The sequence below is a fragment of the Nuphar pumila genome, chromosome 5, assembly GCF_984573655.1.
Source record: "Nuphar pumila chromosome 5, dmNupPumi1.hap1.1, whole genome shotgun sequence".
Taxonomy (NCBI): Eukaryota; Viridiplantae; Streptophyta; class Magnoliopsida; order Nymphaeales; family Nymphaeaceae; genus Nuphar; species Nuphar pumila.
Window position 1 is genome coordinate 94,465,832 of NC_143253.1, and position 27,495 is coordinate 94,493,326.

A 27,495-nucleotide genomic window follows, 5' to 3' on the forward strand; every position below is an offset into this window, starting at 1 on the left:
TGACATTATAATGGCAGCTAAGATAAAATGAGATGTCACTGACATTGTAATGGACAAATTTTTAAGTTGATGTACAACGGTGGTGTACAAGAAATGCCAGAAAAAGGCTCTAAAATGTTCACCTCAATGGTTTCTTGACAGGGAAAGTGATAAACCAAAAGAATATTAAAATTGGAACCCCTTTTAGTGAAGCAAACATATTGAAGCATAATAAAGACATATACTACATGATATGTACAAATTTGGCTTGCCAAAAGATGCTGGGAAAGTTGCCACTAAATAAGTTTCACCTACTTGATTTTCATGAAATATGGATGACTAAACTGAATTATGAACCAGAGAAAGTATAACATGAAACATCCCAACTGGATAAAAGGAAATAGGTGAGAAAATATTAATGTCAAAAACATCAGCACGGTAGTAATTTTTACATGTAATAATCAAGCAAACCTCTTTCACACTAAGTGCTGCTCCACCTCTAGAGTCTCCATCCAGCTTTGTTAGGATGGCGCCAGTTATACCAATCTCAATGTTGAATGTTGTTACCAAAGCTGCATAGGCAACAAAAACAATTGCTTGATGAAGAATCAATAAGAGGTGCTAAATTTGATAAAACTTGTAAAGATTCTATCATGTTCAACATATCAACAATAGGAAAGATCACATTCTATTGATGCAAATAAATGTTAAGGAATGCATTGGAGCAATTAGGGAAAATGAGGAGCCACCTTTTTTTGGGTCAAATTTAATTGAGAATCCACTTTACAGAAAAAACATAAAACCTTAAGGGGATTGGTCTCCAAACAAGAATATGGTGTTCACACATCTTTCATATTTATTCATGGTAAAATTCATAGGCTTTTCTCAGTTTTTGTGCATAGGATTGAAGTTTTGATTCTTAAACAGGACAATGATCTTCTCTGTGGCATCAGGCACATAGAATGTTTTATCACCAAACATGACATACTTCAAATGCTAAGTATGGTACTCAAAAATCGAATTCTTTTTATAAATCCCTATGTCAAACAAAGTGCCTGCAAACTTCATATTGGGAAAACAAAGAAGCATATAGGCTTGTTAGACAATGATCATGTAGAAAAACTAGCAAAGGTTTGACCTAGATGATGTAAAAAAAAATTACAATGGTAGCAGAAGGATATGTTAGTCTAGGTGCTAGCGTAGTGGTATCTTTCTGGTAGTCATTTATCTGTAATACTGTAATATGTCACGTAGTGGCAGATATGTAATATTTGTAGCATGTTAGGGTAGTTATGAATTCTACCTACGATCCAAATAGGGTAGAAGTTGATTCAATTGTAGTTAGTTTAAATAAATCTATCTATGGGCTCAAACAAGCTTCACATGTGTGGTTTGAGACTTTAAGTATACACATTCATGAAGCCACGAGAAGCACCAAAATGAAAGAGCAATGGAAGAGGCAAAAGACCAGAAGCTTCATTGATTCTAAAAGAAAAGAAAGTTATAACATATATGGGTCAACACCCTCATTACAATATCTTGACTGAATATGGACCAAAATAATACTCACATATTGACTACAATAGACTTAGAGCTAAATTATACAACTACCCTCTATCATACATACTAATACAAAGAATGGGCATTACCCACAGCCACACTACATAATATTGCATTCCTTAACAAAGTACGCCATTGTGTTCTTACTTCTCTACCTCTTGGTTCTATTTGAAGTTATTGTGATTATCCTCTTTCTATTCTTTATGATGAAATGCATATCACTATTGTATTAGTCTATGTTAATGATATTACATGAAGTGATCATGGAAGAATAACAAGGCTGAAAAGTATCCTCAATACCAAGTTTCATATGAAGGACTTGGGCTCCTCAAAGTACTTTCTTGGAGTGGAAATGAGCAAATAAGACAGCCTTGATTTTGAGGCGTCAACATGTTAAGATGTTGGCACTTCAAAAAAAAAAAAAAATTGTCCATGTTTCTTAAAACCCTATGTATAATTTGAGGGGGCATGTTAAAGATGCTGTGAATTTGTAAGGGTATTATAAGCATGTGCCCTATTAATATGTTGTAGTCCTTTATGTTAATGTACAAGGGCATTAATAATTCAAGATATGACAATACAATATAAAAAGCCCATTCAGCCACAACCATCCATTTTCTCCATGCTCTTTCTTATTCTTCTTCTTCTTCTTCTTCTTCTCTTTAGTTGTAGGGCACCCATCCCGAGGCAAACTTTGACAATGGAGATGACATTGATGGGTGATTTGTGGTTTGTCAACAAAAGATACCTAGTTTTGAAAGCACAAATTCATGAGCACAAGGTCACACTTAGCCCATCCACGCTGCCCTTTACACTCCCTTAAGTTATCCCAACAAGAGGGGTGAAGTTAGTAATGAAAGGAAAGATGGCCTCGGAGGTTGGTGAAGAGATTCCCTTTTCATAGAATTTTCTTTCCTGTCTATTCTAAGAAGGTAGGAACTACAACCTATGTGATGCTTCTTTGGCTGTGATATCCACGTAGAACCTGCTAAAATTATCAAAATGAATGACAAAAGCTTTTGGCATGATTCCTCTGTACTCTGGACCCTACAATCAGGTTTTCTCCTTCTCCCAATGACATGAAGTGAATCATGCAGAAAATGGCTTAAACAAGGATCAGAGAACCATAAAAAATCAGAAATATTTGGAGTTATACAAATGAAGAAATGAAGCAAAATGTCCTACGATATGCCTCTTAAAAATATTTTCAATGACTAAAATACGCCATCACCCGTTTGCAGTGTTACAACTAACCACCTTTAATCTATTTTAGAGAGACGAGAGAGAGAGAGAGAAGCAAAAACGAGAGGAGAGAAGGGAGAGAGAGAGAGAAGGAGAGAGTTCAATTCATCATTAACCTTAATCACCTATTTAAATAGGTGATTAGGTTGAACGTGATTACAACTAGGCATACGTAATTATGTTAAATTACGTATGACCACCCCCAGATTTATGATCCCCTTCAAGCTGGAGCATATATCTCTATCATGCTTAGCTTGCTGCAACATCTTGAGAAACCTGCACTTGCCCGGCTTGGTGAAGACGTCTGCAACTTGGTCTTCAGAAGTCACATGACTAGTAGAAATATGCCCCACTTGCACTAAGTCATGTATATAGTGACAATCAACTTCAATGTGTTTCGTTCTCTCATGAAAAACTAGATTGTTAGCTATATAGGTGGTTGCTCGATTATCACACATCATCAACATTGGGGATGGAATCACCACTTGTAGATCTTTTAGAATGGACCTAACCCACATCATTTCAGCAGATGTTTGAGTCATAGCTCTATATTTTGATTCAGCACTGAAACGAGCTACCACAGTATGGCCCCTGCATAGTCTGCATCTGAGTAGGGAATTATATCAAGGTTGGAGCTTTGTTTATATAGCAATCCCTTACCAGAAAAGGATTTTAAATACCTGAGAATCATCATAGCTGCCTGCCAATGCGCTCGAGTAGGTTTGTCCATGAATTGGCTCATCTTGCTCACAGCTAAGGAGATATCTGGACTTGTTACAGTGACATAAAAGTTTACCAACTAAGGATCTAAAACTTCTACTGTCAATAAGTTCTGCTTTTTCATCATACATATGCAGTTTAGGATCCATTGGTATATTGGCTGGTTTGGCACCTAACATCCTTGTTTCCTGCAGTAGGTCAAGTACATACTTTCCCTGTGATAGAACTAACCCCTCACGGTTTCTGGCCACCTATATGCCCAAGAAATATCTAAGAAAACCGAGATCTTTTGTGACAAAGTGCTTCTGAAGATGAATCTTTGTATCTGAGATGTCCTTTGCACTACTCCCTGTAAGAATAATATCATCTACATATACAACCATAACTACAATACCAGCGGAGGTTTTCTTGATAAACAAGGAGTGATCTGAAGATGACCTGTTGAAGCCAAATGCAGACATAATTTCAAATAACTTCTGAAACCATGCATGAGGACTTTGTTTAAGACCATATATAGCCTTCTTTAGTTTGCACACCTTGCTACAGTCCCCCTGAACCTCAAACCCGGGAGGTTGCTGCATGTACACAGTCTCAGACAGATCTCCATATAAGAAGGCATTTTTCACATCTAACTAACATAAACTCCATCCATAATGAACAACTACAGATATGACCAACCGAATAGTCCCAAGACGGGCTACTGGAGAAAAGGTCTCAAAGAAGTCAACTCCATATGTTTGAGTATACCCTTTAGCGACCAACCGAGCCATGTACCTTTCGATTGAGCCATCCAAGTTATACTTAATGGTGTAGACCCACTAAAATCCAATGATATCAGCATCAGTGGGAGGAACAACCAAATCCCATGTGTCGCATGAGAGCAAGGCATCCATCTCAACCTGCATCGCTTGCTTCCACTTAGGATCTAATAACGCTTGATGATGATTAAGTGGGACAGAAGTGGCAGATAAAGCAGAGATAAAATTCTTCAAGTGAACCCCAAGTCATGCCTCAGTAACAAACTTGGAGATAGAATGTAATGTGCATTGTCTTTTACTTTTCCTGAGAGCGATAGGTCTGTCATCATCAACATTAGACATCTCAATATTTTCAGGAGAACTTACTTCTGAAGAAGGCGGTGGTGTAGGTGCTGATTCAGGTGGTGATCTGCGAGTGTACACCAGAGGAGGATCATGATACCGAGCAAATGTGGGAGACTGAGAATGAGAGATAGTCTTAGAAAACGACTCCAAGGGAAAAGGAGGAATGGGAAGAGGTACGGCATCACCCTGTTCAACATGCAGTCTAGATGCAGTGGTAGAAAAATAAGGAACAGATTCAAAGAAAGATATATCTGCATTAACATACTCTCGACGGGAGATGGGATCATAACACCGGTAGCCTTTTTGATTTTTTGGATATCCAAGGAAGACATACTTGATGGCTTGGGCAGATAATTTATCACGGTTAGGTCCAAGTTTATGAACAAAGGAAACACATCCAAATATTTTGGGAGAAATCGGGAACAATGGAGCATTAGGATAGAGAATTTGAAAAGGGATTTGTTCTTCCAAAGACAAAGACGGCATCCGATTAATGAGATAACAAGCAGTGAGAATAGCACCCTCCAGTATGAGGGTGGCATATTTGATTGCAACATAAGAGTGTGAGCTACATCTAGAAAACGCCTATGTTTTATCTCAGCAACGCCATTTTGTTGAGATGTATGGGCACAAGTAGTTTGAGGACGGATGCCACGATTTTGATAAAATTGTAACAATTCATTGGACTTGAACTCGAGAGCATTATCAGTGCGGATAATCTTGACAAGAGAATGAAACTGAGTATTTATTTCAATGACAAAAGACATAAGAATGGCGGCAACCTCCGACCTTTCTTTTATTAAGAAAACCCATAACAATCTGGAAAAATCATCAACAATAACTAAGTAATAACGACACTGAGATCGACTAGGTACTTTACTAGGTCCCCGTACATCAACATGCAAAATCTCAAACATTGCTTGACTCGATGGACTCTGACGAGAAGGAAATGAACTTCTTTGATGTTTGCCCAATTGACAGGCGTCACACTGAAATGAATCAAACGGAGAAATATGAGGAATAAGTCTACGAAGCTTTGGCAAAGGAACATGACCAAGACGAAAATGCCACTGATAGGTACTGGAAGATGGCTCAGACACAGAATTCATGGATCCAAACGGCTGATGTAGATAATAGACACCACCCTCCTCATGGCCTCCACCAATCATCTTCCCCGTCAGCAAGTCCTGAAAAATACAACACACAGGATCAAATATCACCCTACAGTTATTCTCCTTAGCAATACGACTAACAGATAGTAAGTTCCGAGGAAATGAAGGAGCACGAAGGACATTAGTCAATTGAAGTGTGGGGGATATAGTAATGTTTCCCTGGCCTACAACAGGAGAAGATCTCCCATAAGCAAGTATAACATTGCGAGGTTCAGCAATAGGATGTAGCTTAGAAAAATTATGGGAAGTCCCACACAAGTGTCTAGAGGCACCCGAATCAATAATCCATCTACTACCTTGATAACTCAGGCTATCACCTGTAGAGCATGTCACATCAGCAACAGGCATAGGAGCACTCGAACTAAGAAGCCGGTGAGACACCAATTCATCATACTCTGCACAACTGAGAATAACCGAATCGCTGAAGGAGGTAGTGGGGTTCTCTGTCTCGAGTTTAACAAGTTGAGCCTTGGACACATTCGATTTAGGTGATGGGATAAGAGGTCAACCAGTCTTATCCCAGCACCTATCTTCAAGATGTCCAAGTTTACCACAATATGTACATTGAAGCCTTCCTCTTCCTCCAGTACTGCGACCGCGACCTCTTCCTCGAAAATTCAAGAAAGTACCTCTTCCACGACTTGAGATGATTGCTAGGGCTGATGCCTGTGATTCAGATTGAGTTTGAAGAAGAGTGATGGCAAGCCTACTCAGACAATTATAGGCTTCTGCAAGAGTAGGAACATCAGAACTAGTTAGCATTTGGACTTTGGCAACTGAGAATTCCGATGACAACTCTGTAAGAAATCGGGCAACCATAGTCTGCTCCTGATGAGTCTTCTGTTTGGTGAAGCATAAGGGTCTGTGTGCATTTAGCCTCTCAAAAGCAGATTCAACAGAGGCATAGTATTGGGCTAAAGTTTGATCTCCTTGCTGCAACTGATAAATCTCCTGCTCAACTTGTAGAATATATTAGAATGTGGAATATGGATTGGATATGGATCCGATATCGGATCCATATCCATCCACGAGTTTTGCTTTAGTTGTATTATAATGTAACATGTGTTACTTATAAGGGGCAATTTTGTCCCTGTAAAAGATAATTGTAACCCTATACTAATGAAGCATTAGCGCAGCAACCAAGACACTTTTGGGCTGCCGATTTCTCAAGAAAGGTTCTCTCTCTCTTTCTCTCTCTTTCTCTCTCTTTCTCTTTCTCTCTCTCTCTCTCTCACGTGTTTTCACATGGTATCAGAGCACGCTATATTCCTGGGTGAAAAAGGATCTTCCTCAGGGACGTGAACAGCCAAATCCTATTCCTCGACATCAGTTCACGTGCACTAGCCAAGATCTGCTGCAGCAAAGGCCGAGTTCTCCTCATTTCTTTCAGAACTCGTGATTCTGGTCCTCCTCAGCAACGTACTCGTGATTCTGGTCCTCCTCAGCAACGTGAATTAGTTCACGTGAATCAGGTTCTCTTCCTATTCCCCTATTCCTCTCTGTCAACGTCTGCTACCTGATTTGTCTCCTTCAACTTTTCTTTTCCAGCAATTGGTTTCACTCAAAAAAGGGGGCCGAGTTCTTCTTATTCATCGTGATTTCACCTTCTTTTCTTATAGTTCTCCTTATTCCTCTTAATTCACACACAACAACTTTGTAGTTTTTTTTTTTATTCCTCTTAATCCACACACAGCAACTGCTGTAGTTTTTTCTTATTCCTCTTAATTCACACACAGCAACTGCACTTCTTTTTCTTATTTCACACACAACAACTGCTGTAGTTTTCCTTATTCCTCTTAATTCACACACAGCAATTGCAGGTCACTTCTTCTTCTTCATTCATTCACAGTTGGTCACTTCTTCTTCATTCATTCACAGTTTACACAAAAAGGCTGAATTCGTTCCTTCTGGTAACAATTTCTGTCATAAGCTGCGTCACTCTATTCTTTGTTTTCAGCCACATCTCTGTCATAAGCCTACAAATGGATTCTTCAGGCAATTCTAGTCTTTCCTCCAACTTCCTGGGGCAGCTGGTTTCGGAAAAACTGAATACAAATAACTATTTGACTTGGAAAAGGCAGATTACCCCTTTTATTCGCAGTCAAGATCTTTCAGGTCACTTGGATGGCTCCACTCAAATACCTTCGGAATTTGTCACCACCAAAGAAAAAGGGGATGGAGCAATGTCAAGCACCATTCGCAATCTTGTATTTACTGCTTGGATGAAACGTGATCAGGCTCTCGTCGCATATATCACTTCCACATTGTCGCAAGAAGTTTTGGTTTCTATCCCTAATGATTGCACATCTAAAGTATTGTGGGAAACTTTAGCTCAAACCTACTCTCAGATATCAGAGGCTAAGGTGTTGTTTCTCAAGCGTGAATTTCAGCTTTTAAAGAAGGGAGCAATGACCATTATTGAATTTTTAAATCAAGTCAAAAGCATCACAGATCAATTAGCTCTTGTTGGATATCCAGTGTCTGATAAAGAAAAGGTGCAACAAACACTGAATGCCCTGGGATCAGAGTATCATGTACTTGTCACTTCTTTATTATGCTTGCCTTCGTTGCCCAGTTTTGAGGAATTACGTGCTAAACTCTTCCAATACGAGATGTCTTTGAAAAGCATATCTGATGCTTCAGCAGGGCAATCATCTACGCATGAGATTCTTGTCACAGAGACGTTTGTTGATCGTACACGGGGAGGGCGTGGCAGAGGCAAGGGAAATCCAATCCAGGGTGGACGTGGGATACTACCTACACCAAATTCTAATGCCAATTTTTCAAAGAATGTTCCCACATGCTATCAGTGCAACAAGCGAGGTCATATCAAGGCCAACAGCTGGTTCAACCCACAAAATCAGAATAGAATGCAAAACACCAGAAATGTTGGTACATCAGGAACTGCAGGTACGTTCCGAGTCAGTGAAGATGCTAAGGATCTCCTTCTATCTGCTATGGCCAACTTGAATCTGAAGCAAAATGATGATGGAATATGGTATGTTGACTCTGGGGCAGCAACCCATGTCACTGGTAATGCAGGTAAGTTCTCTACTTTGACTCCCTATTTTGGAAAATCTAATATTGTAACCGGAGATGAGACTCACCACCCTATTTCGAACATAGGCAATGTCGTCATTCCTTTGTCTAAGTCATCTATTCATTTATCTGATGTTGTTCATGCACCAAATATAAAGAAAAATATTGTATCTGTTTCCAAGCTTGTTGATTCTACCAATTCTTCTGTGGAATTTACTCCTACTTTTGTCTTTGTCAAGGATCTTTAAACGAAGGAGATGTTCGCTAAAGGAGAGCGACGTGGAGACATGTATGTCTTTAATGAAGATCCAGCCTCCAGTGTCCTGAAGCCCCAGTCTGATCTTGTCTCCAAAAGTGTCCTAAGTACATCCAAATGTAATAAGTCATATCTCTGGCATTCTCGTCTTGGTCATTGTAGTCAAGTCTTTATTTAAAAGTTAGTGTCCAATGGTCTTCTTTCGGAGTCTGTTTCACCTTTATTGAGGAATAAAATATGTCCCAGTTGTCAGGTCTGCAAAAGTCATGTACTTCCCTTTCATCAAATAAATAAAAGAGCTTTTATACCTTTTGAGATAATATGTTCAGATGTTTGGGGCCCAGCTCCTAATCCTTCCTCTTCTGGAAGTAAATATTATATATCCTTTATTGACAGTTTCTCTCGTTTTACCTGGATATTCTTTATGAAACACAAATTAGAGGTCTTTTCCATTTTCCGTCACTTTCATGCCTATGTTAAAAATCAATTCTCTCAAAATATCCAAATTCTCCAATGTGATGGAGGTGGTGAGTATTCCTCTAAAGAATTTTTAGATTTTCTCCAAGATAATGGGATGCATCGTAGAGTTTCTTGCCCGTACACTGCACAACAAAATGGAATTGCTGAACGTAAACACAAACATATTGTGGAAAGTGCAATGAGTATGATGCATGGGAGTAACTTACCCATTAGTCTTTGATCTGAAGCCTTTCACGCTGCCATTCATGTGATAAACCGCCTTCCTATGCCTATTCTTGAAAATCAATCTCCCTATTATGTTCTCTTTGGTGCACATCCCGATTATAATGAGTTACGAGTTTTTGGATGCACATGTTATGTTCATATTGACAAATCCATGAGGACTAAATTCCAAGACAAAGCCTCTATATGCCAATTTGTAGGTTATGCAGATGAACACAAGGGTTACAGATGCTATGATCCTGCCAATAAGAAGATTAGAATTTCCAGAAATGTTGTTTTTGATGAAAATAATTTTTTGGGAAAAGAAACAGATGCCAATCGTGAACCTACTGGTTCAGTTGCTAATTGGTATGATCCATGGCTTAGTGTAGAACTTATTTCACATGCTGCCGAGCATACTATTCTGTCTCCTAAAAGCATACATGGTGAGACAGTTTCAGATGATGCATCACAAGCACAGTCTCTAAGATACAAAGGAAATGTGTATACCAGGAGATCTAGAGAGCAAACGAATGTACCTGCTAAAGAACACATTGCATTGTCTAATGACAGAGAAGCACCAAGAAGATCAGGCAGGATAAGGCATCCTATTGAAAAGTGGGTTAGTTATGACAACTTTTCTATGGACTTTCAAATCTTTCTATCCCAGATTGAAAAACACGATGAACCACTTGGTTTTCATCAAGCTATTCAATCCAACAAATGGATTGAAGCGATGAATGAGGAGATCGAGGCACTTCATGAATGTCGAACATGGGAGATAGTTGGTCATCCTTCAGACAAAAATGTTGTTGGTTCCAAATGGGTTTATAAAATTAAATATAAACCGGATGGTAGCATTGAACGGTACAAGGCGCGTCTTGTGGCCAAGGGTTTCACTTAAGAATATGGTCAGGATTATGATGAGACATTCAGCCCAGTGGTGAGAATGAGAACTATTCGCATTATACTTGGCCTGGCAATTGAACATGGGTGGATCCTCAGTCAGCTTGATGTTAAGAATGCATTCCTTCATGGGGACTTAAAGGAAGAGGTCTATATGGAGCAGCCTCAAGGTTATGCAGAGGGAAGCCCAAAAGAATATGTATGCAAGTTAACCAGAGCTTTGTATGGATTGAAGCAAGCTTCTAGGTCATGGTTTGAAAGTTTTTCCTTAGAAATCCATAAACATGGTTTCTTTCGTTCCCAACTTGACCATTCTTTGTTCATATATAGGAACGGTACCACTATGGTTTTCTTACTCATATATGTTGATGATATTGTTATCACTGGTAATGCTCCAGACCACATTCAGCGAATTAAAGTTCTATTGAGTATGCGATTCAAAATGAAAGACCTTGGGGAGCTGAGATATTTTCTTGGAGTAGAGGTAGATAGACAAGGTGATAAAATGTCATTAACTCAACATAAATACACTCTTGATCTTCTAGCTAAAGCAGGAATGACAGATTGTAAACCTCTACCCACACCCAGTGTTGTTAACCAAAGGCTCAGTATTTGTGATGGTGAGTTATATCCTGATGCAGTCAAGTATCGGAGTTTAGTAGGTATGTTACAATACCTTACCTTCACTAGACCAGACATTGTGTATTCTGGCAATCAAGTATCTCAATTCATGCATGAACCAAAGACTGGTCACATGGATGCTGTCAAACGCATCCTTCGCTATCTAAAAGGAACGGTGGGTGATGGACTCACATATACTCAATCTTCATGGAAATCACCAAAACATGACATACTAGCCTATACAGATGCAGACTGGGCAGAGGATCCAGATGAGAGAAGGTCTGTTTCAGGATACTGTGTTTTCATTGGGAGAAATCTTGTCTCATGGAGTAGCAGAAAACAGAAGGCTGTGGCAAGATCTAGCACAGAAGCAGAGTATAGATCTATGGCAGCTACCACAGCAGAAGTGACCTGGATTAGGCATCTTCTTACAGAGATGGGAGAGGATATCTCAAATTCGACACTTATGTGTGATAATAGAAGTGCTATACAAATTGCATTCAATCCTGTCCATCACAGTCGGACTAAACATATTAAAATCGATCAACATTTCATCAGACAAAAGATAGCCGACAAAGAGATTGAACCAGTTTATGTGCCTTCAGAAGACCAAGTTGCCGATATGTTTACAAAAGGTCTTACAAGTCATCGTTTCTGGTATCTGAAGAACAAGTTGCACATGGTTCAATCCCATGCACAACTTGAGGGAGGGTATTAGAATGTGGAATATGGATTGGATATGGATCCGATATCGGATCCATATCCATCCACGAGTTTTGCTTTAGTTGTATTATAATGTAACATGTGTTACTTATAAGGGGCAATTTTGTCCCTGTAAAAGATAATTGTAACCCTATACTAATGAAGCACTAGCGCAGCAACCAAGACACTTTTGGGCTGCCGATTTCTCAAGAAAGGTTCTCTCTCTCTTTCTCTCTCTCTCTCTCTCACGTGTTTTCACAGAATATGACTCACATTAGTTTCATGAGAATATGTATCACGGAGATTGTCCCACATTTGTTTAGCTAAGGTGTAATAAATCAGTCTATCAGCTATATGAGGTTGTACATTGTTCATTATCCATGACATCACGATGCCATTGTCTTCGTCACAAGTGACATATTTTCCTGTTCTTTCAGTGGGTTCCAATTCCAACAAGACTTGTTTTTCCGATGACCCAAAACCGACATCATGAAGGTGTGAGACCGCCTTGCATAATTAGAATCATCTAGCTTAACTGAAGATCCATATGAAAATGGATTTGCAAAGGCCTTATATTCACCAATGGCCTCTCCTTTTTTGTTATTATCTAAAGCACGTGACTCAGCCATAAAAAAATTTCCTTCACCAGGGACAACAAAAAAATTTTAACAATCCAACTATTTATGTGCAACAAGAGTCTCCTGCATACTTTGTTTCGAGATCACTACCACAACCACAAAATATTAAACAACGACTATCGACTTCAAGATTAGAACAACTACCATTTAATCTTCCATAGCAATGATCTGATCGCAGGCATTCAATAGCGACTGATCACTATTTTTAGATTTGATCGCCGACTGCAATAGTTCAACTGCATCCATTAAAAATATTTTAAGCCCAAGACAATATCAATCCGATCTAACCATGATCTATTTAATTTTTTTTCGATCCAGTCGATGTCTTCAGATATGATATCTTCTCCTTATGCTTCACGATGATCAAACACGATCTACAATCAGCAGCAGCTTCTCCACGATCAGCAACTGCAGTGTCTTCAAGATCCACGAGCAGTTCACGATCCACACATTCGATCCTTCTTCACGATCTACGATCAACAGCAGCAGCGTCTTCAAGCCACAAGCAATTCATGATTTCAGCAGCTTCTCCACGATCAACAACTGCAGCATCTTCAGGATCCACGAGCAGTTCATGATCCACGACATCCGATCCTCCTTCACGATCTGTGATCAGCAACAGTATCACCGTGATCATCAGCAGCAGAGTCATCCCAGAAGGGAGACCCGCTCTGATACCATGTTACAACTAACCACCTTTAATCTATTTTAGAGAGATGAGAGAGAGAGAGAAGCAAAAACGAGAGGAGAGAAGGAGAGAGTTCGATTCATCATTAACCCTAATCACCTATTTAAATAGGTGATTAGGTTGAACATGATTACAACTAGGCATACGTAATTATGTTAAATTACGTATGACCACCCCCAGATTTATGAATATTACTTTTAACATGCAGCTATACATAGGATGCATAAGCACTACTCAACACTTGTGGAAATAAAGTTAATAAACCATGAAATTCTATAGATTTACTTACTACAGACCTCATAGGATGACACAAAAGTAGTTATGGTACCTGCAGCTTCTTGGCCAGTCATTGCATCAACCACAAGCAAAACTTCAGTTGGTTTGACTGCTTGTTTCACTTCCTTCAACTCATCCATCATGGATTTATCTATCTGGTAAAGAACGACATCATAAATACCAGATATTTGCCAATCAAACAACAGTTCTAATCCAATAAGAAATATCCAGCGTGCCAACAGACCAACTTTCCAAGGATACATCAGCGATAAGACTGCAAGAAGACATGGATCTTTTTGGAAATATTTAAATTTCACAGTTTGGAAATTATCAAATATGAACTCTGTTTGAACATCAAAATTCATGTTGTAATGATAAAACTAGTTGAATGCTAGAGATTTGAGGAGTTCCTGCTATGTGCATCTCCAAGAGAGATAAGAATAGCATATCCTAATGAGCATAATTAACTACCAAATGCAACTCCTACACTATAGTAATTAGTATAGGTAACTTGGGAAATTTCAGCCACCAATTCCATAAACAGAGCAAGAGGGGGAAAAATCCCTTAAAAAATCAAGTGTTGGAATGCACACCTGAAGTCTTCCAGCAGTATCCACAATAACAACATCAATATTCTTCTTCTTTGCCTCTTCAAGGCCTTGTCTCGCTATATCTGATGGCTTGGTATCGATTCCTGCCGCATACACAGGCACATCCACCTGTCACAGACTTATGGCTTAAATAAGATGAAAAGGCCATTTACTAAAAGGAAAAAGAGAGCAGAATAACCAAAAATATACAAAGATGTCATTGATGGCAACACTGCTGCATCACAAAAGCAACTGAACCTTCTAAACAGACTCCTTTAAGACAAATATATATTGTTTAATCTTCACCGTTTGCCTAGACAACTGAAATGCACTTTGCATTCAAAGCCAGATTTAATTTTAATAAGGTAACAACCAAACAGCCAACACTAGTGCTACTGCACGAGTGATCTGAACTAAGCTCAGGTAGGACAGCTTCAAACATAGTGTAAAAATCCATCCATCTAGAGACATGAATCCTTACTGAGGCCATGAAGCTGCCAGTCTTATTCTATTATACTGGAAGAAAGAATCGTCCCCAAAAATACAGCAGTTATTTAAGTGTTGTTGAAGGTGCAAATGTAGAAAAGAAAAAAAGGAAGAATGTTAAGAATTTAGAATTTCCTTTAAATTTGATCAATTTTCTTGACAACAATGTAATCTACTGCAAATTGCTGATGTGTTCACGAATAATGATAAGTACCTTTAATATCGTTTCATGAAAATATCACGATATTTTCAAAAGGTATTGGAGATACCATGATATTAAGTGAACTACATTGACCATGCATGAGTTTCTGAGAAGATTGCACCAATTTGAAATGACTAAATGAAAGAAAGTGAACACATTTAATTAAAAATGTGCATAATACCGAAATAGCTAAAGAATAACAGATCAAATTCTAATCTTCCGCAAACATATTTGATCCAAAAGCATGCACCAGTTTATTTGTTGATAGACACAATGCCAAACTTGTGCTCTTAAAAGGATCTAGAAGAAAACACTTTGCCCTATTTTGGTCAAAATTATTTCAACTTATTTTGAATTGTTTTTGCTAGTCCAATTATTCATGCCACAGTTAAATGGATGCTGATTCTGATTAGGTTTGGCCACAGATACATTTTCACTTAAGTGTGCAATGATAAGTAGATTGGCATGTACACATAACACACTTCATGATTCTCCTCCATTGCAGTACCTTTGCAAGATGTTCATGTTGATCCCACTTTCTCAGCTTTGATTAGTGATTTGTCTTCCGCTAAAGTAGTTGCCATCATCTTCTGAATCATTAGTTTCAACTTTCAACTATTATCTTACTACCATTTTGCCTGATACTCTAAAGTAACTCATTCCATGGATAGCAAATAAGGGTATCCATTTGGTTCCTCTTTCCTGACCTTAAGATACAATAATCTACAATTTTCTCGGCTTCTTTTCTCCTTTAGTTACCCTTCTCAACTCTCCTCAAGATTGAATAAAATTTGGGAACCTCTCTGGCTTTGTGCTAGAACGTAAACAGCAGAAACCATTTTCCAGGTAACTGATCAAAAAGTTCAGAGATAAAAAGAAAAAGAAATCAGCAAATAGATTTCATCCATCCAGGGAAACCTCAAATTGGAGCTGGCGACAACTACCCTGGTCAACTATAAGGAAGAATCAAACCTAATTGTAATGGAATAACATAAAAGTAAATAAATGTCACTTATGGACTTACAAGAACACAAACAACCAAGAACACTTGATCAAGCCACACTACCCACACAAGGGTCAAAACAAATGTTCTTGTATTGAATGAAATGCTCTAAAGGCATTGGAATATACATGGGCTTGATGCCCTATTTATAATACATAAGAGGCAAAGGGAGCAGCCCAACTAGCTCCCAACAGTCACATTTGTGACCGTTGGGAGCAGCTCCAACAGCTAGTTGGAGCTGTCCAATCACATCACATCATTACATAAAACAAAAAATAAAAAGAAATAAAAATACACAGTCAGTCCCTAATGGGCTGACAGCTATTACAATGTAAAATGACCAGAATGCCCTTGATGGGTATTCCGATATATATATATATATATATATATATATATATATATATATATATATATATATATATATATATATATATATATATATATTAGAGGGCTAATCTTAACACTAATCAGGTACATCCAGAACATGCAAACAGAACAAGAAACTAAAGTTACAACCAGTGTTATAAAAAATGCGCCTTGAGGCACAAAAGGCGCACCTCGCCTTGAGGCGCGCCCCTATGTGCCTCAAGGCGCAAGCCTGAGGCGCAAAAACAAAGATTTTTTTTTTTACAACAAGATTTCTAAGACATAATCAACAAAGTTTTTGTAGGTTAATCTCATATATTTTCCAGCTATTTCAGTTATGTAATAAGCTTCTTAGTATATTACTATATTTTAACTTTTGTTTGTTAATCTCGTATATTTTCAGTTATTTCAGTCATGTAATTAGTTTTTTAATATATTTTAACTTTTGTTGGTTAATCTCATATATTTTTCAGTTATGTAATCAGTTTTTTAGTTACTTTTTATATGTTAATCTCATATTTTTTAGAATAATCTCATATATTTTAACTTTTGTAGGTTAATCTCATATATTTTTCAGTTATTTCAGTAATCAGTTTCTTAGTATATTTTAACTTTTTTTGGTTAATCTCATATATTTTCCAGTTATGTAATCAGTTTTTAGTTACTTTTATATGTCAGTCTCATATTTTTTAGAATACTCCCATATATTTTAACTTTTGTAGGTTAATCTTATATATTTTCCAGTTATTTCAGTTATGTAATAGTTTCTTAGTATATTTTACCTTTTTTTGGTTAATCTCATATATTTTCCAGTTATGTAATCAGTTTTTTAGTTACTTTTATATGTTAATCTCATATTTTTTAGAATAATCTCATATATTTTAACTTTTGTTGGTTAATCTCATATATTTTCTAGTTATGTAATCGGTTTCTTAGTATATTTTATCTTTTGTTGGTTAATCTCATATATTTTCCAGTTATGTAATCATTTTTTTAGTTACTTTTATATGTTAATCTCATATTTTTTAGAATAATCTCATATATTTTAACTTTTGTAGGTTAATCTCATATATTTTCCAGTTATTTCAGTTATGTAATCAGTTTCTTAGTATATTTTAACTTTTTTTGGTTAATCTCATATATTTTTCAGTTATATAATCAGTTTTTAGTTACTTTTATATGCTAATCTCATATTTTTTAGTACTTATTTGAGATTTTCTATTTCTTATTGGTTGTTATTTCATCAATAAAGCATTTCTTTATTTATTTGTATTTTTAGATATTTTTTATAATTTTTTTAAAGTTTTCAATAAAAAAAAATTGAGGCTTACGCTTTACGCCTCGCCTCGGTTTTTGGTGGAGCGCCTCGCTACGCCTCAACGCTTTTCACAACATTGGTTACAACAGTGCATATAGCTAATTGTATTCAAAATTAGAGTTGGCTACATCAACAATGTGCCATAAGTTCATATAAGCACAATAATGCCTCATATTATAGACATTTACTGTTGACACAGCATTAGTAGTTAACTTGGAAAGAAGGTCAAGTAGAGGGGCTTAAAGGAGATTAGAATAAAAAAAAATTAGCTAGAAGATTACAGAAAGATTTCCACAGGGAGTGGTAATATAATAAACAAAAGATACTTTGATTACTGCATAACAAGCTTTGATATGCTTACATGGAGAGGGGATGATATCTCTTGGCTCAGCTTTTGTAAATCAGGAATGGCTTCTCTCTATATTAAGATGGGGTCCAACTTTCCTGGGAATATCCTTTGGACTTTGTCATTTTATTCTCCTATTTTATTAAGGGGGTGAGTTACCTTGTCAGAGCCCCATTCTCTCCCTCATCAACAAGCTTTCTCTTCTATGCTCACAAAAAATCAATATTTATGTACTGGTATAGAGCAAAAAATCAAGGTCTAGGAGTAATATCATGAAGGCAAGCCAATGTTTCATCAACAAGCTCTTTCAAATTGAATGGACATTCTTATAAGATTACCAATATTATTATCTGATGCCACCAGAAACAAACAAAAAATAGATCAAATGTAGATGAGATATATATTCACAAAATGAATAGAACTCTTAAGTATTAACTGTGATGCAGATAAATGAGAAAATAAGGAATGCTATTCAAGATAGTTCAAGCATGTGCTACATGTCTGTGACTAGGGATGCACACGAGCCGAGCTTGGGCTGGCTCGGCTTGGCTCGAGAAGAAAAACTGGTTGTTCGAGCTCGGCTCTTGAGCAGAGCACCTTTAATTTTAAAAAGTTTTGGAAATTGTGTAAAACACTTTTGAAAGAGAGGAAAGTGGTGGGATTTGAACCCATGCCACTTCCAAAAGTGACCAACAACTTATCCGTTAGGGTAAGTCCCCTCTTTGTGTTCACATTATGAACAAAGTTATACACCTATAAAATTTAATTTCTTTATATAACTATGTGAGTCGAGCTTAATCAGGCTTACCGAGTTGGACTGCCTGTTCAAACTCAGCTCGTTTATGTGTACTGAGACTGAACCCTTGTTTAAGTTCGGCTCATTTATTTTTTCAAACGAGTTTGAGCCGAGCTTAAACGGGTCGAGCCTGAGCTAGCTCGGCTCGTTGTGCATCCCTATCTGTGACAGTAAAGGAAGTGAGACAGGTTGACAGAACCAAGAAGAAGGGATAACCAACATGAAAGAGTATAGATCGACACACAGGTTAGAGTCTATGTCACACGAACTCGGCTCCAAGGTCGACGCACCCGCGTTGACACGCACTGACACGGGTGCGGCTCGGACTCGGTCAACCCGACCCTGGGTGCATTTTGGTCCATTTTTTGGATTTTTTTTTTTAATTCTGGGCTACAGAATTTTAAAAAAAAATCTTGGGGGGGGGGGGTGCTGCCCCCCTATAACCCCCCCCCCCCCTCCTATAAGGAAAAAAACCCTGAATCAGGCTTCACAACTCATTGTTAAAATGTATCATTCAATCTTTGTAATCTTATATATATTTTATATATATAAAGGATGATACATATACATATATGATATATATGCATATGTATCTTCCTAATTATATATATAAAATATATATTTCTCTATTATTAGGCATAGGGGTAGTTAAGTCATTTTTTCTTTTTACGCATATTTCATTTGGAATGTGTTTGTAATTTTATTTTTATTTTTTTTATTTTTTCATTTTTATGGTTTGCGCCGCCTAGGGAGGCTCCCCAAAGAGTCATTGGGGAGCCCCCAACAGTCACAAGGGCTCCCAACACGAATCCTTTGGGAGCCCCCTATGTGGCTCCTCTCTTGTTATAAATAGGAGTCTCCCCCTTGTAATTTATTCACCCCTTTGGAGGAGCTTTTGCTCCATGTAATGGGTGTTACACCCTTCCTCTCTTCAATAATATTAACTTATGCCTTATAAGCATTTTTGCCCCATTGTGGGTTTATGTGTTAGCACATTATGTGCTTGTGTTTTCCCTTTTAGTGGGTATATTCGCACTTCATGTGCATGTGTATTGGTTCATTATTGAACCTAATATATTCAAAGCCGTTTCCTTACATGGTATCAAAGCGAGGTTGGGATCGAGTTGTTCTTTGTTGCATTGGGAAGCGTGCTATTCAAGAAATTTTAAAGAAGAATGGTGAAGTTCTCGTTTCTCGCTTTTGCTTCTTAAAATTATTTGGTATGCATTATATTTCTTTAAGTATTATGCATTATGAAGAATTAAATATGTTTTTGCATATGTGTTTCTCTCTTTTGCTTCTTAAAAATATTTGGTATGCATTATATTTCTTTAAGTATTGAGCATTATAAAGAATTAGATATGTTTTTGCATATGTGTTCTCCATGTCATTATGAGTTTGGATTCTTAACAATTCCATTGAACTTTTTATATTATTCTCTTTCGTATGTCTTTTCTTGAAAAATAAGTTTTTTAAAGAAAGTTATGTTAGAAGTAAAATGTTTGTGAGAGATGTAGCATTGCTCACATACTCTCATCATAATTATTTCATATTAAAGGTATGTGTTAACACTCTAAAATGTCCTATATGAGGTTTTTTCATAATAACATGTGTCTTTGAAAAATGATGTTTTATTTTCCTACCTAATGAGTTCTTTTTCATACAAGCAATGTTTGATTAAGAAGGCATTTTTATAATATCGGTTGAATTAAGTTTTAAAAATGATCTCATAAAATATGGTTATTCTCTTTTCATTCTTCAATTCAATTTCAAGAATATGTTTTATTATAAGATTTATGGTCTTTATTAATGTTGCATACTTATTACATATGTTTTAAATATTTCATGTTGTGTTTATTTAAAACATATTCATGCCATTGGTTATAATCTATTAAGTCATATAATATTATGAATTTTTGTTTATAGATTTATGCCATAACGCAATCCTAGTATTCTCTTTGGGATTTTCTCCACTTTAATAAAGTTTTCCCTCTTCCTTTCGTATGTACCCTCATTTGAGAATTTTGTTTGTTGGATCTCTCTTTGAAAGGCCTTTTGATCCTTGTGAATCTTCTTATGAGTATATACTCTTTGAGAAAATTTCATGATTGTTATAAGCTTCTTTTTAATATTGGTTTTTTATGAGATTTTTTAAATATTACCATCTTTGTGAAAGCTTGAGAGTCTCAAGCATTTGCTCCTTTTATAAAATACATGCATTATTGCATGTTTGCTATTATTATGCTTTTTGCGTATTTTGTTCAAGTGTTGTGAGAGTGTCTTCGTACACTTCTTTTATAAAGTATTCATGCTTGTATGTGTATTGTCTATTCATAGACATTTTCACATGGTACTCTCTTTTCAATAAAGAGATGATATATATTGCCTTCCTTAGGGCTTGCTTTGTCCCTTAGTGGACTTGTGAGATTGTTTCTTTTATCATTATAAGTGCTTCCACAATATCTTGTTACATGTTGTTCTAAATTTGCTCATTTAAGATTATTGCCATTCTACATCTTGGTATGCATATAATTGTAATTTATAAAGGCTTGATTTGATTCTTGGATTATTCCAAATCCGTCCTCACACATGACATTGCTTAAATATTTCATGTTGTGTTTATTAAGATAATGATCATGATTGAACATAATTTCGTATTTATGCAAAATTATTATAAGGCATATTGTTGTGATTAATTATGTTGGACCTTTGAATCGGCCCTCTTTGTAAAATCACATATTTGGAAAATGATTTCCCTATGTGTTCATTGCCTTTTTATGACATTTATTTTTATCCATCACAAGTTATATGATGCATCAATCCTTTTTGTATGGCCTTATCGTTATATTAGAGATGATTGTTGAGGTGAGTTAAGGCCACCTTGTGTTATGTCATTTTAGATTGTCCAATTACCATATTAAAGATGGTTGTTGAGGTGAGTTATGGGCACCTTGGGACTCTAGAATGATTTGTTATATGATCTCTAATTATGAGTGTGTCACTCATTTTCTTTTGGCCATTGATCTTATGGATGCTCTTATTTATATATAAATGTGATGGATATATGGTGTCTTGGAACCTTAAATGTTTTAAGGTATATTTAATTCAAGGGTGTTGGGGATTATTGCCCAACCTTTTATTGCTTATGAATCTTATGAGTGCATTTGCACATTTGTGATTTCGTGTTTTGTGCTTTTGTGCACAAGTGTTCTTGGTATGTGTATGTTCTTACATTTATATCGCTCCATCGATTATAGTATCTTGTTAGAGATACTTTTACATGCTTTTGTGCACAAGTGTTTCAAGTGTTCTTGTTGTGCGTATGTGCACATATTTATTTTCAAAATATTGTCCAAGGTTTTATTTATATGTTTGTCATTACAAGTTTTATTGCCTCAAAAGTCTTCTCCTCTTATACCTCTTATCTAAGTGTCATCATATGTAGACAAGACATATTATTACACCATTGTGTATTGGTAGCCCTTTGTTGGCTTTGTTTTCTTGGTCTAGTAGCTGAACACACTTGTCTTGAGTGTTATTATATGTAGACAAGGCACGTTGATTCACACCATGGTGTGTGATTTTAGTCCATGTTGGCATTTGTGTCCTTGTTCTAGTCGCTGAGATGTATGCTCATGGTTGGCTTCTTTCACTCATTTCAAGTGTCATTTTATGTAGACAAGAGATGTATTGTGTTTTAGCCCATGGTTGGCTTGATACTCTTGTTCTAGTAGCTGAACATACTTGATCTTGAGTGTATTTTTACGTAGACAAGAGATGCTTTTGGTCCATGTTGGCGTGTATTCTCTTGTTCTTTTACACACTGTTGTGTGTGTCCTTGGCCTTTAATGGCATTATATTTATGTTCTTGATCTAGTAGCTTACACACTTGATTTGTGGGTTTTGAAGGACTAATGAGGTAGTTGCTTGTAATGGATATGAATTATTGTTGAAATTTGTGAAATTTCATTCATATTTTGTCTTTTAAAGATACAAGTGAATCATATCATTAATATGCATATTTTAAAATCAAATTGATTTTTTGGTCACCTTTTATATTTGATATGCAAAATGAGTTTTTGTAATTGCAATCATTTGAGTGAGATGTTCCTAAATGTGTAAGGTTCTCTACTCAAATAACTCTCATTTTTTTTGCCTCTTAAGTGGACTTAAAAACTTTTGAACTCTTGTGTTTTATACACTCTTTTGAGCATTTCCCTCTTGAAATTGCTTTCAAAGGACTTGCTAAAATCAATAACACTTGTCTTTCTATCTTATCGGTTCATATAATATTACTTGACTAAAGTATGATTGGAGCATGATCATTAATGACTCCTTTAGGTGTTGATTTGTTTCATGATATTATATGCATATGCTCATTATGGCCTTTTGGCCCTCATTCAATAAATTATGTGCAACTTATGCCTCTTCGTAGGCTTCTTGTGGTGTCCCTTGTGGACCATTATGTTATTCCTCGTTATGAGGTTATGTTTGTCCAATGTTGGACTTTATGAATGCATTATGCATTCTTGTAATTTGTTTCTGCTCCCTCTTCAACATGGTATATGATTATGAAAAATTGGTTTTCTAAAATCATTTTGCATACATAAATAATTATCTTGTTCCATCAAATCCTGTGATGAATTATGCATAGAATATCTTTTTGCACCATTACTTTTGGATGAATTATATGATATGATTTTTTGGTTAATTCATCTTATTTGGAATATTTCACTTGATTAAAGTGCAAAGATATCTTTTACTTGGACCTCTTCTTGATTTGTTCCACAGGATCTTGAAGATGAGAGGAAAAGAAGTACCTTGGATAGATCATAAAAGGTGCTCATCGTTAAAGACTTTGGAGGAAGACATTTGCAAATTTCAATGGCATTCGGACTGAAGGCTCTTGAAGTCTTGAGATTCTTCCTCTTGCATTCTTCAATCTTTTCGTTCCCCCACGCAAAGTTTGAGGGGGGGTGTTAAAATGTATCATTCAATCTTTGTAATCTTATATATATTTTATATATATAAAGGATGATACATATACATATATGATATATATGCATATGTATCTTCCTAATTATATATATATAAAATATATATTTCTCTATTATTAGGCATAGGGGTAGTTTAGTCATTTTCCCTTTTTACGCATATTCCATTTGGAATGTGTTTGTAATTTTATTTTTATTTTTTTTATTTTTTCATTTTTATGGTTTGCGCCGCCTAGGGAGGCTCCCCAAAGAGTCATTGGGGAGCCCCCAACAGTCACAAGGGCTCCCAACACGACTCCTTTGGGAGCCCCCTATGTGGCTCCTCTCTTGTTATAAATAGGAGTCTCCCCCTTGTAATTTATTCACCCCTTTGGAGGAGCTTTTGCTCCATGTAATGGGTGTTACACCCTTCCTCTCTTCAATAATATTAACTTATGCCTTATAGGCATTTTTGCCCCTTTGTGGGTTTATGTGTTAGCACATTATGTGCTTGTGTTTTCCCTTTTAGTGGGTATATTCGCACTTCATGTGCATGTGTATTGGTTCATTATTGAACCTAATATATTCAAAGCCGTTTCCTTACACTCATCACATGTCTCCTAATGGGCACAACTTTGACCGAGTCTTTATTTATATATATATATATATATATATATATATATATATATATATATATATATAGCCGAGTCCCCGTGTCCAAAATCTTTGAAATTGCGCTGCACCCGTGTCGCACCCGCACCCGCACCCATGTGACATAGGTTAGGGTTCACAAGTTGAGAATAGGGAAATGAGAATGTCCAAGTGCGTGGATAGGAAGTTGTTTGATGATAATGTATGATTGGAATTCTTGACAATCAATGCACCCAGTCCAACAACTCCCAGTGTTTATGCAGGCTAAAAATGTGATCTTTCCCATTATTAAATTTGAACAACAGATGCGGCAAATATGCACATCAAAATACTTTTTTTCTTTATATAATATTAGCTTAGATTATTATAGATGGAACGCTCGACTTCACAAGATACACATCATCTAACAGACTAAACAGTAAAATCTGAAGCACGCACAAAGACATGAGAGTCTGCAATACCTGTTCACCTAGAATCTTAAGCTGATCAATTGCTGCTGGCCTGTATATATCTGCTGCAATGAGCATGCAATTCTTTCCCTGCAGTTACATGATATCTATAGTCAATCTCAAGAAGGATCAACCTATGCATACAGAAGATGGACCTTTACGGAAGATTTCTCAAGACCTGCTTCTTCAGATAGAAAGCCAATTTTGCAGAAACAGTTGTTTTCCCAACTCCTTGCAATCCTGCCAGCAAAAACACTGTGGGACCAGATTTTGCAAATGTAAGCTCTGATACTTCCCCACCCATCAACTTAACCAATTCATCATTTACAATCTGCATGAACCAAATGTTTAATTAGTTCCAAACAACGTCTGCATGGTATTGTCATCTACATTTAGGATACAATGTAGTTTTCCATAACAGCCCGTATGTCCAAAACCATGCACCAATATCATAAGGTCATTCAGAGTTTTCACACAAATTAGAAAAAAGTTCCCTATTTGTCCTAATCCATATGTAGCATATACAAGGTCTATTCTAGAGCAAAATCAATGCAAGTAGATGTGGTTTCAATTCTAAAGCATAAACGATGTAGGTAAAGGTAACCACATCTACCTTTACCAATTGCTGATCAGGTCTAACCCCACGAATCAAGCCAATGCCAACAGCTTGCTCACTGACCGCCTGAACAAACCTCCTAACCACAGGCAAGCTAACCTGTGTAAAATAAAAAATAAAAAATAGTCAGTTGACAGAAAACAAATGGTAAGGTTACCTAAAAGCAACAAACTTACATCAGCTTCCAAAAGAGCCCTTCTAATATCTCGCATAGGTTCAACAATATTTTCCTTGGTCAAAACATCTGGAACAAGATACAAGTTACAAAGGGGAATAGTGATAGTTTCAAACTTCTTCAGATGCACTCCATGCTTCATTTATCAATCAAAAGCTACAAAAAGTAGATTGTGTATGTGAATGAGTGAAACGGAATATACTATAATAATCACTCATTATAAAGAGAATATAGGACATATCAGGATCCTTTTAACTAAAAAGGTCAGGAGCAATCAGAATACATCTAAGAACAACCTATTGAACACAAAATATGTGTGTTTAGAGACTTTAGACCAAATCATGATATAAAGCCGTATAGAAGCTTGTTTATATTGCTAGCAAAAGCAATTCGCAAATAGGACCCTTGCCAGAGGCACCTCTCTTTTTTTCCCTGTTTCTGATAACTATCTCGCAGCACTAGAAAACATTCACAGAAATTCTCATATTATATCTGAGAACTGTGGTTCACATAAAAAGTGAATAACAATTGGTTCACCACTTTTGGTGATTTTCTCTGATCTGCGTTCCTTTTATTCTTGTCATAGCCAGGTCATGGATAAAGCAAGTGTGCAATTTGATTTGATTCATTTCAAGTCCTACTATTACGGTCAGGGATATCATCTTCGCCATTTTCTTGATATGTAAATTATGTATAGGTCAGAATCAAGCTTACGTAACAAACCACTTTGTTACTAACGTATCATATCTTTGTCTTACCCACCTAAGATGTACGGCTGACAATTCACTAATTCTCTCAGAGCAATGCCTCAAGCTTAACTACGCTTTAATATCTTCCCCAGGCTATAGCTTTCCTCTTATACCTCAAGCTTCATAGTTCCCTAAATCTCAGTTCTCAAGCTTCTTCAGTTCTTTAACCAGAATGAATCATCCACAACTAAAAAAAAAGGTCAATTTTCACATGGAAGCATGCAAATTCTTAGAAAAACTACGGAACGAGTCTCAAAACAATAAAGAAAGAAGCCATGATTCTAAACCCACTAACCTTCCTTCCGGAGCTTGGACCAGGCAGCCTCAAGGCTGCTGGTAAGCTGCCCAAACATCTCAGCACGTATGCTCAATCCCCCTTCTCGTCTAATTCTCCAACTTTTAGCATGAACCCATCCCCATGTCACTCCCTGAAGAAACCCCCAAAAGATTGAGTGTCCAAAACTTCAAAATTCTCATCAAAAGAGATTGACACAAGCCAAAAACGAAAAAAGAAGAACTTGGGGTCTCATAATATACCCAAAAGATTTCTACTTACCGAAAATGCGCCATTCCTTGCAGACCCAATTGAGATAGTAGAGATTGGCGCGCAGAATGATGAGAAATGGACGGGCTTTCTTGAGGTTTTTGGATTGCAGAGGCTTCCTGGAACCGTCTGTGTGGATTGGGGAGCTAAAGAAAGAGACAAATGGCGACAGGAAACGGTGGGAAGAGAAATTGCCTCCATGGATGCACTGTGTGTGTGTGTGTGTGTGTGTGTGAGAGAGAGAGAGAGAGAGAGTCTTATCTGAAGTGGAACAGAATCCTACTAAATTATTTATATGAGAAGTGAATGGGTGAGTTCAGCATCCATACGTTACCGAATGAGTGCAAGTATTACACCGTTAATCTTGAAATCCAACGTACAAGAATGACGATGGTATATATCTGGTCCATGGACAGCCATTATCCTCAACAGGATCAACGATCCGCCACACTTAATGAGCTCGTTAAGAGCTCAATCATATTTAAGTATAATTTATCAATCTTATATAATGTCGAATACTTAAAAAGTTCGACAGAAGGCCGAAACAATTTCCGCGGATTTTTTTTTTTTTTGAGAAATTTTCAAATACCCCCGAACGTTTAGGCACACCAAATTTTTCAGAGTTTGCAAATGCCCACCAAAGTTTTA

At 36.7% G+C, this 27,495-nt stretch overlaps 1 protein-coding gene across 1 annotated transcript in view; it reads right to left on the reverse strand.

Annotated features, from left to right (window-relative positions):
* The window catches only part of LOC149837839 (signal recognition particle subunit SRP54, chloroplastic-like), a 99,518-nt gene extending 72,452 nt beyond the window's left edge, over positions 1-27,066 (reverse strand). Inside the window, exons 1-9 of the mRNA XM_090006217.1 lie at positions 26,860-27,066; positions 26,599-26,731; positions 25,556-25,623; positions 25,377-25,478; positions 24,942-25,094; positions 24,776-24,853; positions 14,177-14,302; positions 13,636-13,738; positions 451-551 (exon numbers count right to left, since the gene is read on the reverse strand). Coding sequence (XP_089862343.1) covers positions 451-551; positions 13,636-13,738; positions 14,177-14,302; positions 24,776-24,853; positions 24,942-25,094; positions 25,377-25,478; positions 25,556-25,623; positions 26,599-26,731; positions 26,860-27,048 — 1,053 coding nt within the window. The 5' untranslated portion in view covers positions 27,049-27,066. The remainder of the gene's footprint in view (positions 1-450; positions 552-13,635; positions 13,739-14,176; positions 14,303-24,775; positions 24,854-24,941; positions 25,095-25,376; positions 25,479-25,555; positions 25,624-26,598; positions 26,732-26,859) is intronic.
* Positions 27,067-27,495: the final 429 nt, after the last annotated feature.